Source organism: Hypanus sabinus, chromosome 22, assembly GCF_030144855.1.
Source record: "Hypanus sabinus isolate sHypSab1 chromosome 22, sHypSab1.hap1, whole genome shotgun sequence".
NCBI lineage: Eukaryota > Metazoa > Chordata > Chondrichthyes > Myliobatiformes > Dasyatidae > Hypanus > Hypanus sabinus.
Window position 1 is genome coordinate 22,668,120 of NC_082727.1, and position 18,737 is coordinate 22,686,856.

Consider the following 18,737-nt stretch of genomic DNA (forward strand, 5'->3'; position numbering starts at 1 on the left):
TGTTTTGCAGGCATGAGAAATCACAGTGAGAGCAACGCTGTAAGTTAATAGATAATCGATATATTGAACTAAGATGTTAATGCCGATCCTGTTAGAAGTAACGACGGTAGATAATGTTTATGCTTTCGTTAGTTAAAGAGTCGCGGATAGTTTGCATGGAAGTGTATTTAAAGTAGTCAATGGAGCAGGTAAACTCTCCCTGTATACTGCACCTTAGTGTAATGTAGTTATAGTCACCTTTGCAAGTATTTACACTTGAAATGTGATATTAAGGAAGGAACAAATACTGTATCAATCTTGTATTGTTTTATCAACAGTTTTCACCATATGTTAATGTGAAGAGTGAACAGTAAATGGTTAATCTTGCTGCGATCTGGTTCTTATTAACTGTGGTTTATCTCGACGTTAAATTCGGCGTTCGTGACACGCGAAGGAGAACGTTACAGTGAAAAAGCGACATTATCAGGTGTTTCAAGTGCTGCAATGTCAGCTCAATCCAGCATCAAGTCGATGGCGCCCAGCGACAAGGGCGGTAAACCGACATCAAGTAAGTCCACCCAGGCAAGAGCCAAGGCAGAAGCCGCCAAGGTGCGACTGCGTTACGCCAGACAAAAAGCAGTTTTGAAAATGAAACTGGCCATCAGAGAAGCCGAAATCCAGAAAGAACAGGCCATCAGAGAAGCCGAAATCCAGAAAGAACAGGCCATCAGAGAAGCCGAAATCCAGAAAGAAAAGGCTGCCAGAGAAGCCGAAAGGGCCGCCCGAGAAGCCGAAATCCAGAAAGAAAAGGCTGCCAGAGAAGCCGAAAGGGCCGCCCGAGAAGCCGAAATCCAGAAAGAAAAGGCTGCCAGAGAAGCCGAAGCGGCCGCCAGAGAAGCCGAAATCCAGTTGGAAATGGCAAAAATATCGACAGAGTTGCAAGTGCTGCAGCTAGAAAGAGAAGAAGAAGCTGCCATGGCGGAAGCAAAGTACATAGAAGAAGCTGAAGGGTCGCGTGATCTGACCGCAGTAAGATCTACTTTAGAAAGGACCAGACTGGAACGCACAAGCGACTATGTACAATCTCAAATAGACAGGCAGGCTCGTCTCCCCTCTCCATACGTATTCGATAACTTCCCCAGCTACGAGGAACCTCAGAGAGTCACGATTGCATCACATCCATATGAGGAAGGAAATTTACCCTCACGGCTCCGTGATGAAGTCAAGAATGAAAGAACCGACAACGCTCCTTCACCCCCACAACAGGACGGCGGGGAGGGAGAGGTTCACTCCAGGACAACAATTGTCAGCTCGAACTGTACAGAAGTTTGCAGTCAAACTCAGTCAAGCCGTTCTTGTTCCAAGATCTGCCTCACTGAGGTGTACCCTAAAGAAGCACAACAAGACATTACCAAGCGTAAAGTAACCTACGAGACGCTAGGTCAGTCAGTTTTCGTTCAAACCGAGCACGGAAACAAACTTGCACAATCAGCTCAAGATACCATTTCTTTAAAACCCAAAGACACCAAGGTCTTCAGAGATGAAGCAAATAATGGGGTTGCCCCATTGCCTTTCAGAGAACCACGCCAGCGCTCACCAGATAACAAAGAGCAGGCAGTCAAACGGTTCACGTCCTTACGGAAAACCCAGAAAAGGAAACCTGAGATGCAGCAAAGCACCCGATTGGCCCACGAGGTACTGTGCACCCTAATGGCAGAGGTCACAGCCATTATAAACGCACAATCATTCCTACCTGTGTCTTCTGACCCAGAAAACCCCTTTATACTTTCGCCATCAACGCTCCTTACGCAGAAGGCAGGAGCACCTCCTCCACCAGGAGACTTCTCAGACAAGGATTTGTACACAAAGCAATGGAGACAAGTCCAGGCTCTGGCAAATCAGTTCTGGCCTCGCTGGAGACAAAAATATCTACCTTTGTTGCAACAGAGACAAAAGTGGACAGAACCCCACAGGAATCTGGCCAATGGCCAGAATCACTGCTACATTCCCTAGCGGGGATGGACATGTCAGGAAGATCGAATTGAAGACTAGGCGATGTGAAAATTTACCAAAGGCCAGTTACAGAAGTTATTCTACTTCTACCCAATGACTGATTAAGAGACTAAGTTTGTACTCTGCTCATTGTGACCTTACGAAGGTCAAGCGGGGAGTGTGCTGTCTTTACGACAGTTATTTAGTTTATAATATTTTCGCTTAGTAATTCATTCAATAGTATTTTCTAGTTAGAATTAGAAGTGTTTAAAGTATATTCATTGCATGTAAAATATATCGGCATGCGATGACGTCACATCCGGTTTCGCTGCGTCTTGTGGGAAAATACCGGTTTGAAATTAGCGCAAGGGTGGGGGCTTACCACGAGGCTCACCTGAGCAGAAGTTGTTTTGCAAGCATGAGAAATCACAGTGAGAGCAACGCTGTAAGTTAATAGATAATCGATATATTGAACTAAGATGTTAATGCCGATCCTGTTAGAAGTAACGACGGTAGATAATGTTTATGCTTTCGTTAGTTAAAGAGTCGCGGATAGTTTGCATGGAAGTGTATTTAAAGTAGTCAATGGAGCAGGTAAACTCTCCCTGTATACTGCACCTTAGTGTAATGTAGTTATAGTCACCTTTGCAAGTATTTACACTTGAAATGTGATATTAAGGAACAAATACTGTATCAATCTTGTATTGTTTTATCAACAGTTTTCACCATATGTTAATGTGAAGAGTGAACAGTAAATGGTTAATCTTACTGCGATCTGGTTCTTATTAACTGTGGTTTATCTCGACGTTAAATTCAGCGTTTCGTGACACGCGAAGGAGAACGTTACACTAACATCTTTCAATCTTTCACCATACAGAAGAATTAGAATCAGATTCCTTATGAGTGACATATGATGCAAAATGTCCAGGTTATTATTTTTCTGACAGAAGTGAACAACCTCACATCTTTACACATATTTCACCTGCCAAATACACTTGAATTCTGTTGGTCTGTCAGCATTGTTTTGGAGCCTCTCTGCATTCTCTTCGCCACTCACACTGACGCCCAGGTTTGTATCCTTTTCAAACAGAGATATCTTACACTTGGTCCTCCTCTCTGTATTATTGAAATAGCTGGGAAAGATCTGATCTTTCCAATGCAAGACATGAGACATAGGAGCCATATGCGATATGGCTCATCGAGTCTGCTCAGCCATTCAGTCATAGTTGATTTATTTTCCCTATCAATTGCTTTCTCCTGGCTTCTCCCTGAACCCTTTGGCACTCTAAGTACCTATCAACCTCCACTTTAAATATACCCAATGACTTGCCTCCATAGCCATCTGTTAGCAATGAATTCCACAGATTCACCATCCTCTGTCTACAGAAATTCCTCTTCATTTCTGTTCTAAAGGGATGTCCTTGTATTCTGAAGCTGTGCCCTCTGATTCTAGACTCTCCCACCATCGGAAAATCCTCTCCATGTCCACTCCTTCTAGACCTCTCAATATTCAGTAGGTCTCAATTAGATTGTCCCTTATTCTTCTAAACTCCAGCGAGTACAGGCCATGAGCCATCAAGCCCATCGTACATTAGCCCTTTTCTTCCTGGGATCATTCTTGAGAACCTCCTCTGGACCCTCTCCAAGGCCAGCTCATTCTTTCTTAGACTTGGGGCCCATGTGGTCTGTCCAATGCCTTACAAAGCCACATGTCACTAGTCACAGCATTCCATTGAAAAACTATTTATTCCTACCCAACTGTTATCTGTTCTTTAAGCATTCACAACCAATTATATTATTCCAATCCCACTTTCTCTAATTTTAATCATTAATCTTGTATTTTGCACCTTATGAAAGGCCTCCTGAAAGTTCAAAAACACCACTTATTCCCTCTTATCTAACCTATCAGTTACCAACTAAAAATAGTCAAACATTTGTTAAACTTAACGCCACATTCTTAAATTCCTGCTGATGCTACTACACTGATGCATATTATTATTTTAAGTTCACTGTCATCGTTTACTTTATGATAAATTCTTCTCTACCACTCAGGCCAACTCATCTACAGTTCCATTTTCTCGCTATTCTCTCACTCACTTCTCGTAAGTGGTGAAGTTACATTTTCCACCTTCCAACCCGTGGAGCCATTTTCTGTTTTTATTTCAGATTTCCAGTTTTGATTTTCAGGAACAGAATATTTGTTTAAATTCTCCGCTGCTTTCTATTCCTTAATTCAATTTCTTCCAGCTCAGTTTGAAAGAACCCACTTGAATTTTCACATATCTGAAATACTTTTCAGTCTATTTCATATTTCTGACTAGATAACTCTTCATCCTTGGTCTTCCTTTGTAGGAATCTGTATTTTTCCCCAACTAGTCTTCAGGCCTAGTATTTCTTAGGCAGCATTATACCTTTCAGAACAAAGAACATTACAGCACAGTACTGGCCTTTCATCCAATGATGTCATGCCAATCTTTTAACCTGCCCTCAAATCAATTTGACTCTTCCCTTACACATAGCCCTCCATTAACATCCATGCGTCTATTGAAGAGTTTATTAAATGTCCCTAAGGCCTCTACGACCATCCTTGGCAGGTTATTCCACACACCCACTACTCTATGTGTAAAAAAAGATTGCCTTTTGACATCCCCCTATATTTCCCTCCCATCACCTTAAAATTATGCTCACCTCATATTCAGCCCTGAGGAAAAAAGTCCTGGCTCTCCACTCAATCTATGCCACTTATCATCTTGTACACTTTTATCAAGTTGCCTCTCATCTTCTTTCACTCCAAAGACAAAAGCTCACTTAACCTGTCCTCCTAAGACATGCTGTCCAATCCAGGCAGCGTCCTGGTAAATCTCTTCTGCACCCTCTCTAAAGCCTCCGCATCCTTCTATAATGAGATGATTAGAACTGAACACAATATTCCAAGTGCGATCTAACCAGTTTTATAGAGCTGCAACATTACCTCATGACTCTTGAACTCAATTCCATGACTAATGAAAGCTAACATACCATACGCCTTCTTACCAGCCCTATCAACTTGTGTTGCAACTTTGAGGGGTCTATGGACGTGAACCCTGAGATCGCTCCATTCCTCTAGACTGCTAAGGATCAACCCTGTGTTCTGCCTGCAAGTTTAACCTTCCAAAGTGAATCACTTCACACTTGAACTCCATCTGCCACTTCTCAGCCCAGCTCTGCAAACTGTCAGTGTCCCATGGTCATCAACAACAAAGCTCCACACTCTCCACAATTCCACCAAACTTCTTGTCATCTGAGGCCCTCCATTGGTCAGGGTTGACCATGGATGATGTGTCCCAGCTGTCTACATGATATGCAAGCCAGGGCAGTATGATAATGGAGAGCAAGCTGTCGAGTATCATCTGCAAACTTAGAAATCCACTCTTCCATTTCCTCATCCAAGTCATTTATAAAAATCATAAAGAGCAGGGGTGCTGGAACAGATCCCTGAGGAGCACCACTGGTTACCGACCTCTGGGCAAAATATGCTCTACCTACTACTACCCTTTGCCTTCTATGAGCAAGCCAATTCTGAATCCATACAGCCAAGTTTCCCTGTATCCCATCCATCCTGACTTTCACAAGAATCTACTAAGGGGAACCTTATCAAACATCTTACTAAAATCCACATACACCTCATCTACTATTCTAACTTCATCAATGTCCTCAAAGAATTCATTCAGCCTTGTGAGGCATGACCTGCTCCTCACAAAGCCCATGCTGACTATTTGTACTCAGACTAGACTTCCCCAAATGCTTATAAATTCTGTCTCTAAGAATCTTCTCAAATCATTTGCCCACCGCTGAAGTAAGACTCACTAGTCTAATTCCCAGAGTTATCCCTACTCCCTTGCTCAAACAAAGGAATAACGTTTGCTACTGTCCAATCACCTGCTACCAATCCTGTGGTCAGTGACGATGGAAAGATCATCACCAAAGGTACTGTCAGTTAAACTCTGTCTTTGTGTGTTTCCCCCGAGCTGTCAGTCTGTGGTTTTGTATTGCCATGTGCTCCTGCTCTACTCCGGCCCCTGTATCACCGAGTACTCCGTCTCTCATCTGTTTCTCATTTTTACCTGTATTGCTGCCTCCTGTGTCTCATTGTGCTCCACCTATCATCTGCCTCTCTGTTTATTGTTCGGTGTATTTCAGTCCTGTGTTTTCACCTGTTTGTTGCCAGATTGTGCCAGTGAATTTTTCTGGAGTTCGTATCTGTACTCTGTCCGTCTGAATGTCGACTATCTGTTTCCCAATTCTGGTTTTTGGATTTCTCTGGATGTTTTGATCTCTGCGTAAACTTTGACACTGACTTTGTTTGCACCTTGGGAATTGTTACTCAATTAATATCACTGTGTGCACTAAACTGGGTCTGTGAATGGATCCCTGCTCCAGCACACTGACAGGTGCAGCAATCTCTTCCCTCACTTCCCGTAGTAACCTGGTATACATCCTGTCCGGCCTCGGGGATTTATCAATCCAAGCGTTTTTCAAAAGTTCCAGCACATCCTCTTTCTTAACGTCAATATGTTCCAGCGTGTCAGCCTGTTTTATTCTGTCTTCACAGACATCAAGGTCCCTCACTAGTGAACGTTGAAGCAAAGCATTAATTACGGACCTTCCCTACCTCCTCTAGTTCTAGGTACATGTTTCCTCTTCTATCCCTGATCGGTCCTACCTGCATACAGACAGAGCTGAACGAGCGATCTCCAGACATCAAAACAACTACGATGCAGTCGCAGGAAGTGGAGTAATGGCTATGGAATTGCCTTGAGTCAGTGGTCTGGGCTCATCTGAGGACCTGAGTGACTACACCAGGGTCATTCCAGACTTCATTAAAACAGCTGTGGATGAGTGTGTCCTCCACCAAATTGTTCAGTGTTTTCCCCAATTGGAAGCCATGATGAACAATGAAATCCAGATCAGAGGCACTCAAGTCTGGAGATCAAGAATGCTACAAGAGGTGCAGGTATGATCTCTGGAAAGCCATCTCTCGGACAAAGTAGAGATTCCGGACAATACTGGAATCAAAGAGGGATGCTCGACAGCTCTGACAGGGTTTGAATGCCATAACTTCTTACAAAGTTAAATCTTGTGACATTGGCGACTGTAGGGTTTCACTTCCAGATGAGCTCAATGCTTTCTATGCTCACTTTGATCACTAGAATAGGTAGGAGCCATCATGCGCCTCCAGGTCTTTCGATGATCCTTTGGTCTCAGTATCTGAAGATGTCTTGTGGGCTGCTTTCAAAAGCATCCAGTCCAGACAGAGCATCTGACCGAGTACTGAAGACCTGGGCTGGTCTATTCACAGATATCTTCAATTTCTTGCTCTGGCAAGACTTCAATCGTACCGGTGCCCAAGAAGAGTGTGGTAACTTGTTTAAATGACTATCGCCCAGTGGCACTTACACCCACAGTGATGAAGTGTTTTGAGAGGCTGGTGTTGAAGCACATCCTGTCTGAATGGTGACATGGATCCGCTCCAGGTCGCCTACCGAAGCCACAGGTCTACAGCAGATGCCACCTCATTGGTTCTTCACACAACCCTGGAACATCTGGACAGCAAATGTGCACACATCAGGATGCTCTTTATCGATTACAGCTCAGCGTTTATTGTCATCAGCCCCTCAAAACTAATCAGTAATCTGGCCCTCACTACCCCCTTGTGCAATTGGATCCCGGTTTTCCTCACTTGAAGACCCCGGTCAGTTTGGATTGGCAAAGACATCTCCTCCACAATCTCCATCAGCACAGGAGCACCACAGGGCTGTGTCTGCTCTACTCGCTTTACACCTATGACTGTGTGGCTAAGTACAGGTCCAACACCAGATACAAGTTTGCTGATGACACCCCTGTTGTGGTCTAAATCAAAGGTGGCAATGAATCAGCATACAGGAGGGAGATTGAAAACTTGGCTGAGTGGTATAATAACAACAAACTCTCGCTCGATGTCAATAAGACCAAGGAACTGATTGTAGATTCCGGAGGGGGGACCAGAGGACCTTGAGCCAGTAATCATTGGAGGATCAGAGATGGAGAGGGTCAGTAACTTTTAATTCCTGGGTGACACTATCTCAGAGGACCTGTCCTGGACCCATCATATACATATAATTGCAAAGAAAGCACGAGAACACATCTACTTCCTCAGGAGTCTGCAGAGACTTGGCATCAGAAACGCTGACAAACGTGTAGCTGTGTGGTGGAAGAGGCAGAAGTGTGCCATTTGCCTCCTGCAACTTATATCTATCCCCTCCTCATTTTCCCACGTGAACTGTGGGCCACCCATTTGCAGCTCTAGTTCCCTAACATGGTTTGTCAGGAGATGCAGCTGGATGAACCTTGTGCAGATGTAGCAATCAGGGAGACAGGATGTTTCCCGGAGTTCCCACATCTGACATGAGGAACACACCACTAATCCCTCCAGCCTTGTAAGGCACTATTAGACAACAAAAGAAAGACATTTACTGTGGCGACCCATTTCCTGGCGTATCCGAACCGACTCACAATTAGATAGCCTACGGGGGTTTGCGAGCACAGAGCTTTGGAGCCTCTGCGCCATGGGGGGCCGGTTGACAGAGGCTTAAAAGTGAGGCTGAAGTTTTCGAATAAAGTTTTTTCCTTCGACTGCAGTTACCGACTCCGTGTCGTAATTTTAGCGCTGCGTGTAGCACACCGCTACAATTGGTGACCCCGACGGTCCAAACGATTTTTGGACCAGAAATGACCGACGCCACCTCTGTTCATGCGGTTTCGTTGAAACTGCCGGGTTTCTGGACACAGCGCCCGGACCTATGGTTCCAGCAAGCCGAAGCCCAATTCCACGTTCGCCAGATCACCTCAGAAGACACCCGCTACTACCACGTGGTGAGCTCCCTCGACCAGGACACAGCGGCCCAGGTCGCGGAGTTCGTACAGTCGCCCCCGGCAGACGGCAAGTACACGGAATTCAAAGCCCTGCTCCTCAGGACTTTCGGACTCTCACGGTGCGAGCGGGCTGCCCGTTTACTGCACCTGGATGGCTTGGGCGACAGACCTCCATCGGCTTTATTGAATGAGATGTTGTCTCTCGCCGACGGACACACATGCCTCATGTTTGAGCAGGCATTCCTGGAGCAGCTGCCCGAGGACATCCGCCTGCTGCTGTCCGACGCGGATTTCAGTGACCCCCGGAAGGTGGCAGCCCGGGCGGACTTGCTGTGGGCCCCCTGCCAGTGTCGCGCGGAGCGCGGCACCTCCTGACTATCGTGGACCGGTTCACAAGATGGCCAGAGGCGGTCCCGCTCACCGACACCACCTCCGAATCTTGTGCCCGAGCCCTGATCGCCACCTGGATATCTTGCTTTGGTGTACCAGCCCACGTTACCTCCGACAGAGGCGCCAGTTCACCTCCAGCCTGTGGTCAGCTATGGCCAGCCTTTTGGGGACTCAGCTGCACCACACCACTGCCTACCACCCACAGTCGAACGGGCTAGTGGAGCGTTTCCACCGTCACCTGAAGTCGGCCCTCATGGCCCGCCTGCGAGGAGCCAACTGGGCGGACGAGCTTCCCTGGGCCCAAGGACGACCTACACGCCTCGTCGGCCGAGTTGGTATACGGCGCGCCCCTGGTCGTCCCCGGGGAGTTCCTACCAGCCCCAAGGGGGCAAGAGGAAGATCCCACAGCAGTCCTGGGCAGACTACGCGAGAAGCTCGGTAACCTGGCCCCCATACCCACTTCACAGCACGGGCGGCACCCGACCTGCGTACCCAAAGACCTACAGAACTGTAAGTTTGTGTTTGTACGAAGGGGCGGGCATCGGCCACCGCTGCAGCGGCCATACGAGGGGCCGTTTATGGTGCTCCGGAACAACGGGTCCACGTTCGTGCTGGACGTTGGGGGGAAAGAGGAGGTTTTCACGGTGGACCGCCTCAAACCGGCCCATGTGGACCTGGCGCAACCGACCGAGTTTCCGGCACCTCGGCGCAGAGGCCGACCTCCCAAGCAGGTTCTGGCCCAGACTGTGGACATTGGGGGGTGTATCGCCGGTTCTGGGGGGGGGGGGTTATGTGGCGACCCATTTCCTGGCGTATCCGAACTGACTCACAATTAGATAGTCTACGGGGGTTTGGAGCCTCTGCGCCATGGGGGGCCGGTTGACAGAGGCTTAAAAGTGAGGCTGAAGTTTTCGAGTAAAGTTTTTTCCTTCGACTGCAGTTACCGACTCAGTGTCGTAATTTTAGCGCTGCGTGTAGCACACCGCTACATTACCTTCATTTATCCCTAACACCTTGCATGATCACACCTTCCATTGTTTACCCTATCTGAGACCTTTACTATTGTTCTCTCTTGCCTTCATCTTTTTTTCCCTATATCTATGAACTTGTTCATCTCTAAATTTTCTCATATCTCAGAGAAAAAAATCATTGACTTGTAACAACACCTTTCTCACTCCACAAATGCTGCCTGGGTCTGCTGAGTATTTCTAGATGTTACCGTTTTTATTTCATATTTTCAAAGTTTGCTGATGATACTAAACAATTCAGCAGAGCAGAGGATATAAGGAAGGTTCAGAGGATATAGACAAACTAAATAAGTGGTGAGAGTATGAAATATGGAATATAATGAGGAAATTTGTGAAGTCATCCACCTCCATTGAGAAAACAGAATTGTACACTAAAGATTAAAGATTAGCTTTACAAAAACCCTTATAGGATGTTGGGGTGATGTCTATATTTTGATGGAAGTGTTCTGATATCTGTGAGGGGAAGAAATGTAAATGTAAATGGAAATTGAAAGTTTTGTTATGCTGAGCAAAAAAGATTTAAATCAAAAAAAGATTAGCTTTATTCATCACATGTACATCGAAACATCAAAATACACAGTGAAACACATAGTCCGAATATGTGTTTGGGAGGCAGCCCACAGTGTTGCCTCACTTCTGGTGCCAACATAACATGCCTACAACTTACTAACTCAGAGTTTGGGATGTGGGAGGAAACTGGAGCACCCAGAGGAAACCCACATGGACATGGGGAGAATGTGTAAACTCCTTACCGACACCGGTGAGAATCTTGAAATGGTGACAGGCTGAGGAATGTTGATGCTCAAAGGGACCCAGGACCTTATGCACAACGAACTGGGAAGTAACATGCAACAAGCAGGTGGGAAGGCTTGTGATATGCTGCCCCTTAAGAGAGGATTTGAATAGAGAGCTAAAGATATCTTGCTGCAGTTACCGTATTGTGTTGACATGCACTTAGCTTAAAAGCATGATGTACTCGCCTCAGAGGGAGTGCTATAAATGTTCACAAGTTTGATTCCAGGGATGGCAGGCTTTCCATATGAAGAGAGATCTGTATTTTCTAGAAAGAGAGGTGAAATATTGTAACTTACAATTTTCTTACAGTGCTTGACCGGGTAGATACAGGGAGGCTGTGACAGTCTTATAGTAAGAGGATAGAGTTGAAAAATTTCTTGCCTCTCAGGGTGGTGAATCTTTGGAATTCTTAACCTCAGAGGCTTGTGGAGGTTCAGTCATTGAATTCACTTAGAGCAGAGATAGAGAGAGTTCTGGATACTTACGGGAGTCAAGGAAAATGGAGCTGACATGGTGGATTAGCAATGATCTTGAGGAATTGCAGAGCAAGTGTGATGGGGCCAGATGGCTTCCTGCTGCTCCTAATTCTTCTATATTTCTGCAAAATATCCTAATGTGTGTATTGGCAATGCACTCATCTGTCAGTTTAAATTAAACACTCCACTTTTTTTCTGAGGGACTAGTTAGGAAGTCAAGTCAATCTGCATAAATTTATTTAGATTATTGGTGTAAAATATTTCAGTCCTTATCCTGGAAGAGTATTTTTTAAAATTTCACATAAATTCACTAATGCATGTAAATGTACAAGGTGAATAAAGTAGATCCCTGAAATGGATACAAGTCAAAACAATATTGCATCAAAGTTATCCAAGTTTTCCTTATGCTAAACATCTGCAAAAGAGAATCAATTTATGAACAACTGATTATATAGCTGTAGTGCATTAAAAATCTAAGATAAAACCTATCATTGCCTTTGTTAGACCAGGAGAGAAGAGAATTTGACACAAATATATTTAATGCACATTAGATAACATTATCATTTCCAAACAACTAAAAATGATCAGTTATTATATTTCAAGAATTTTCCTTCTAATGCAATCAACCTTTACTAAAAATACAAAATGATTTCCGGCAAAACCTTGTTTAGCAGACTAATCAAATAATGTTCTTTTTATAAGCACACAACAACGATTACAACACCAATATCAGACAGAACATGTGAACTTGGTAATTGGTTCTGAGGTGCAGCAGATGTTTATATTCATGACCTTAGCAGCAATGACATCTATTTCGCGTCATTATCACCTGAACTTCCCTTGATCTGAGTGTAGCATTCAAGAGGATGTAGCCAAAATGGATGTCAAGAGGATGTCGTAAAAACAAAAGAACTGGTTGTGGATTACAGGAACCCTCATTGACATCAATGGATCTGGGATTGAGAAGGTGAACAGCATTAAGTTCCTTGGCAAAAACATCGAGGACCTCACGTGGTCTGTACATTCTGGCTATGTGGTGAAAAATGCACAATAGTGCCTCTTTCACCTCAGACGGTTGAGGAAGTTTGGTGTGGGCCCCAAAATCCTAAGAACTTTCTACAGGGGCACAATTGAGAGCATCCTGACTGGCTGCACCTCTGCCTGGTATGGGAACTATACTTGCCTCAATCACAGGACCCTGCAGAGAGTGGTGCGGACAGCCCAGTGCATCTGTAGGTGTGAACTTCCAACTATTCAGGACATTTATGAAGACAAGTGTGTAAAAAGAGCCTGAAGGATTATTGGGACCTGAGTTACCCCAACCACAAACTGTTCCAGCTGCTACCATCTGGGAAATGGTACCGCAGCACAAAAGCCAGGACCAACAGGCTCCAGGACAGCTTCTTCCACCAGGCTATCAGACTGATTAATTCACACTGACGCATGAATTCTGTTATAGTGACCGTCCCGTTGTACATACTATTTATTATAAATTGCACATTGAACATTTAGACAGAGCCGTAACGTAAAGGTTTTTACTCATGCATATGAAGGATGTAAGTAATACAGTCAATTCAATCCAATTCAAAGTGACCAGGTTACTTTGAAACCAAGTACAGAGGTGAACATTCAATGCAAAAACAAATTATAAATAGAGGATATCTTACCACATTAAGAAGACACAAGTTATCCCGGAGAGATGCTAGAACACCGATGAAGGAAACCACAAACATCAGAATTCCGAGGACAATCAGGATTATAGCTGGAGCCAGGAAGGCACCTTGCAGTGTTTTGTACTTTTGTCTTTCAACCTCTGCATATATCCCAATACACAGGATTAATCCTCCTACTATCTGAAAAACAACACATTAAAATACATTGGTATAAGATAGCAATGCATAATTCTGTTTTTGCAAAGACCAATTGGATCCAAATATGTCCACTGTCCTATATACTCTGGGCATGAGGATGATGCCCCACCAGGATTCTTGTAAATCTGCTTTTCAGCTTGTCAATAATTAGTTGAAACTGCCACATAACAGTCCCATTTATGAATCATAGTGAGACACGGCATGAGAATAGGCCCTTCTCAATCCACTGAGCCCATGACAACCATTAAGCACACACTATACTAATCATATGCCATCACATCTTGGTCTGATTATATCAATCCTTATCTGAAATCTGCATTTTTCATTCTCTGCATATTGCAGTAACTTGATGTTACCCTGCTAGTTTTCAGTTTACTTAGGTTCCTATTATGTCACCAGCTAATCAGAAGGTGGAGCATTTCAAACAAAGAAATCCACTGAATAAAGGTCAATTATTCTAAGGCAGCAAGGGCGTAATTAAAGTGCCATAATGCCAGATAGAACTTCATCATAGATTTGTAAAGGTAGGATGTAAATATTAACTTAGAACCATTTGAATTTAGTTAATTCTCCAGTATGAAAAAAAACCAAAACCAAACTGAAAAGCAGGCCGCAGACAGTCACAAGAAAAATTCGGAGGGGCAGTCAAAGATGTTCCATTGGCTTGTAAGAGCAGTTATGGAGATCAGATAAAGCTCCAAAGCTTACTGACAAGAAAACTTGTTATCTGCAGTGTAGCAATGGAGAAAGCAGGAAATACAGACAGAAGATCGCAGAACCCACTAGGGCTGTGCTGCAGGACCTCATGAGGAGAAGGGAAAGGTCATAAAGAAATTAACTGCATTAATATTAATTTTCTCCCATGTGACTACCCAAGGATAGACGTGATTATTGAACAAAACAGTGTGGGTTAAAATGTGAGCTAAGATATATTAAAGAAGGACCAGTGTACTGGACAGAGACTGTAAGTGAAATGAGAAAAAGGCGTAAGGAAGAGGAGGGCATCACTGGTAATATGATTTAGTGAAGATGCAATTAGAAACCACGGTGAATTAAACAGATGAGCCATTTCCCAAAAGGCCCCTACAGCAGAAATCTGGTACTAGCATGCCAACTTTTCAACAAGCATTTTTGAAAATGATTGACAAGTCATGAGAAACAATGCAATAATTACAAAAAACAAAAACAACTTTTGATAATCCTTCTGTAGATATTCAGCTCCCTGAAAGTGGAGATACAGGCAAACAGGGTTGGCTTGCTTACCTTCCTTGGTCCCTACATTGAATATAAGAGTTGGAGCTGTACAAGACTTTGGTGGCTTCGTACTTGGAATAGTGTGTGCAGTTCTAGGCACCTGGTTATAAGAAGGATGTTATTAGGCTGGAAAGGCCACAGAAAATATGATATGGTGGCATCAAGTATGTTACCAGAACTGGATAGGCTGGAAGTGTAGAAGGCTGAGGGTGACCTTGGAGAGGCTTGTAATGTGGGGCTTAGATAAGGTGAATCGTCACAATCTTCTTCTCAGAGTAGGGAAATTTAAAACTAGAGGGTATTGGGTTAAGTTGAGAGGGAAAAGATTTTGAAAGGGATCTGAAGGGCAACTTTTTTTTTACAAACAGTGTGGTGGGTAGTACACGAGGCTTGCGGACCAGGTAGCCTAATCCTGTTCTTTTCTTGGGTTCTTCTTGTGACTCCTGCCACTGAACCTCCATCAGTCACCCCACATATTCAAAGCAAATTCTATTCATGCAAGTCTTAATGATAGTGTAGAGTTACTATAACTACTTAATGTAGTCACTCCATTTCTGTGTTTGACGTGTCTGTTTGTGAAGCCCCACACCTGATAACAATTCATCAAGCAGTCTTACAGCTATCAACTAGTACATTTAGCAATGTATCTTGTAGGCTTCACACAGGATAAGTAGAACTCCTGTATTACTGCTAAAGGATAACAAAGTATCCTTTGTTTTGAGAGTTAAGGCTGTACCATGTGATGCATAATAAATCCAGGCACTGATTCAATGCAGAAATTGCATGTTCTCCCTGTGAATGTGTGGGCTTCTCTCAGTTTCCTCTGACACTCCAAAGTCACGCTTGCAAGTTACTCATTATGGTAAATTGTCCATGGTGTAGTTGGAAAATGGGAGAATTGGTGATGAGTTGATGGGCATGGTGAGAAAAAGGGTTGCAGGGAGATCAATGGGGAATGGGCTCTGAGTCCAGCATAGGTTTAATGGACCAAATGGCATCCTTCCAGGTCATAAGAAATTATGAAAAATATTAAATGGACAACTCCTTATTATCCTGGAGGGTGAAACTTCCACTCACTATCTAACACAGGAGTTTTTCTTGTTTCAATAAGATCCTTCTCCTTCTTACAAAAGAGTGTAGCCCCAACTATGAGATCATCCCTCTTAGTCTACTGCCTCTGAGAGTGAGAGAAGCAAAACTCCTCAACACATCGGGGAGTACTTGGGTGGAAGAACTGCAAGACTGCACGGCCTTGGATTTAGGCTGGATAGTTCATTTTTGACCAACCAGGAGACATGGGATGAATTGTCTCCTCCCGGCACATCATTCCTCCATGATTCAAAGAATTCTAGGATGATTCATTCTGGGACTCAATTTAGTGAAGCTTTTTCTGAACTCCTTCCAATACAAGTAAATCCTTTGTAACATAACATGACCAAACTTGTACTTAATAGTCCAGGTGTAGTCAGCAGCAATTGTTTCTTCTTTTAGAACTCCACCCAATTTGCAATATGAGCCAAGATTCCAACTACAGATCTCCCTCCAATCTGTGATATTCTACTTTTCTATTCTTCCTACCAAAACTGGATAACCTCACATTTATAAGCTCTGTTACATTTTGCCCTTTCACTTAGTCTATCTTTGTCCCTTTGCAGGGCCTGCATCCTCCTCAGGACTTGCTTTCCCTCCTGCCTCTGTGTCGTCGAGAAAATGGTACACTAATTTCTTTCATGTAGTTGAGGCCCCCATGTTGTAAATAGTTGAGGCCCCCATGCTAATCCCTGTGGCATGCTACATAATAAATTTTCCATTCAGAAAATAGGCTGCTTCTGTTGATGAGCCAATTCGCTATCCATGCTAAACCAATACCATGAGCTGTAAAACGGCGGTGCTGTGTGCTCAGACACACAGTAACACTGGGTACAACCAGTTGTTTGTCCTTCATGTCTTTTTTTTTACAATTGCAAGACACTGCTGTTTATCAAGAACATCAAGTTCTACAGGTACCACTAGTCAGTTGCTCAGTTCCAGCCACCGGGAGAAGAGGTGGTGCACAGGTGGTCCAATTGATGGTGTGGGTGATTGCCTTGGGCCCCGTCGGACATTGGTAATGTAGAATACGCGAGTCCTGCCAAAGGGCTCCAGACCGAAACGTCAACTGTATTCTCCTCCATAGATGCTGCCTGGCCTGCAGAGTTCCTCCAGCATTTTGTGTGTGTTGCTCAGATTTCCAGCATCTGGAGATTTTCTCTTGTTTGTGTGTCTGATTCCCTGGGGAGACCAACAGCAGGGGGAGCTGCATGGCCTCCGCTGTGGTGCAGACCAGGCCTTCATGCCCGGGGGTCGCCTGCCGTGACCGCCAAGGAAGGAGCTGCCAGACTGGCTGAACGTCACTGGATTCGGCATTGGGTTGGGGCTAGCCCCTCTCATCAGTGCTGCCCTCTAGTGTTCGCTCGATGGAATCAGTCTGCAGCTGCATTGTGCAGTATGAGGAACTGCTATAGCTGCGTTCTTGTAGAAACGTGGCTCCAGGCCAACATCCATGCACCATAAATCTACAGGCCATGACACTCAGAGACTTCGGCTATATTACTCATTATTTATTTATTGTAACTGTATAATTTCTGCTATCATAATTGCATGTGCTATATGAGCTGTATGCAACTGTTGATAATATGTTTTGCACTTGATGTTATTTTTCGTAACACTAAAACATAAAACTAATTGGAAGAAATACAAGGGCGCCTGGAATGTGAGTCATATAACCCATTATGAATTATTTAAATAAGAATGCTTACAAACAATATATTTACAGTATTACTTAAATATTAAATACACAACACCCCTCCCTGCTTAGCTACAAAATCCAACTCTTTACAATATATGCATTTATGCATTTCAACCTTTACAATATATATAGATACACAATATACTATATAATACAACTACTATATAGACATCCACAGCATAGTAAATTTTAAATTGTCCCATTCAGGCCTAAAGATTTAATCGCTGGGGAGGATTTCTTACTCTTCTGGGATGAAGTCTTTCCTGACAAGGTGACTCACTCTGCTTGGCAGGTGAGACTTGTGGCTGTGAAACAATCTCAGGTTCTGGGCCTCCTCCCTGGTGGTTGTAGGAGTTAACTCTGGGACTGCAAGAAGTATTTCTGACAGCTCTGGACAGCTTTCTTCTGGAAGTGTCAGCATCTTGAACAGTGCATGGGAAGCCTCACTGGACAATGTGGATCACAATGTGTGAGTACAGTGCCTGACATCACCATTTCCTTTACTTTTCATTTCTTTCATTTCTTCCCAATCTGTAGTAATGTGTTCAAGGGGTCAAGCAGAGTAGCCAGGTTTGGCTGTTATTAGTTAGTTAAAGTTAAAGTCTGTCCCGAGCCTCGTAGGCTCATCAGGCCGGTTATGCCAGTTTCTGTGGTGTGAAGTGACTGAAAGTAGAAGACATCCACCCCCCTCACCCTTGGATAGGATGCCAGTCTATTGCAAGGTTAATCCCCAGCGTTTTGCTGGTACCCATTTTCAGTTGGGTGGACTGGAGCACTGTGTGGTTAAGTGCCTTGCTCAAGGACGCAACACAATGCCCCGGTTGGGGCTTGAACTCACGACCTTCAGATCGCCAGTCCAATGCCTTAACCACTTGGCCATGCATCACACTTTGGCTGTTATATTGATTGACAATCCTAAAATCGACTGCACTTGTGACACATCCTTTGGCTTTAGGGCATCCACTATTGCCTGATTTTTATCAGCATACTTGTGTAATCCCTGTGTCCCAATAATATGATGTGACCATAATAAGTGATGCTTTGTTTAAAGAACTCACACTTGTTGTGCCATGCTCTGAGCCCATGATCTTCAAATTTTTTTAACATTAACTTGAAATTTTGGAGGTGTTCCTCATCATCCTCATCATTAACAATGATATCACCCAGGTAACAGTGTATGCCTGGACAACCTTGCAGCACCTGGTCCATAGCTTTCTGCAGATGTGTCTCCAGAAATAAGCCTACTATATTTATAAAGCCCTTTGTAAGTGTT

The 18,737-nt window shown here is 44.0% G+C and overlaps 1 protein-coding gene across 1 annotated transcript in view; it reads right to left on the reverse strand.

Annotated features, from left to right (window-relative positions):
• The window catches only part of tspan15 (tetraspanin 15), a 121,746-nt gene that overhangs the window by 62,004 nt on the left and 41,005 nt on the right, over positions 1-18,737 (reverse strand). The window contains exon 2 of the mRNA XM_059947293.1: positions 13,219-13,404. Within this exon, the coding sequence (XP_059803276.1) occupies positions 13,219-13,404 (186 nt within the window). The remainder of the gene's footprint in view (positions 1-13,218; positions 13,405-18,737) is intronic.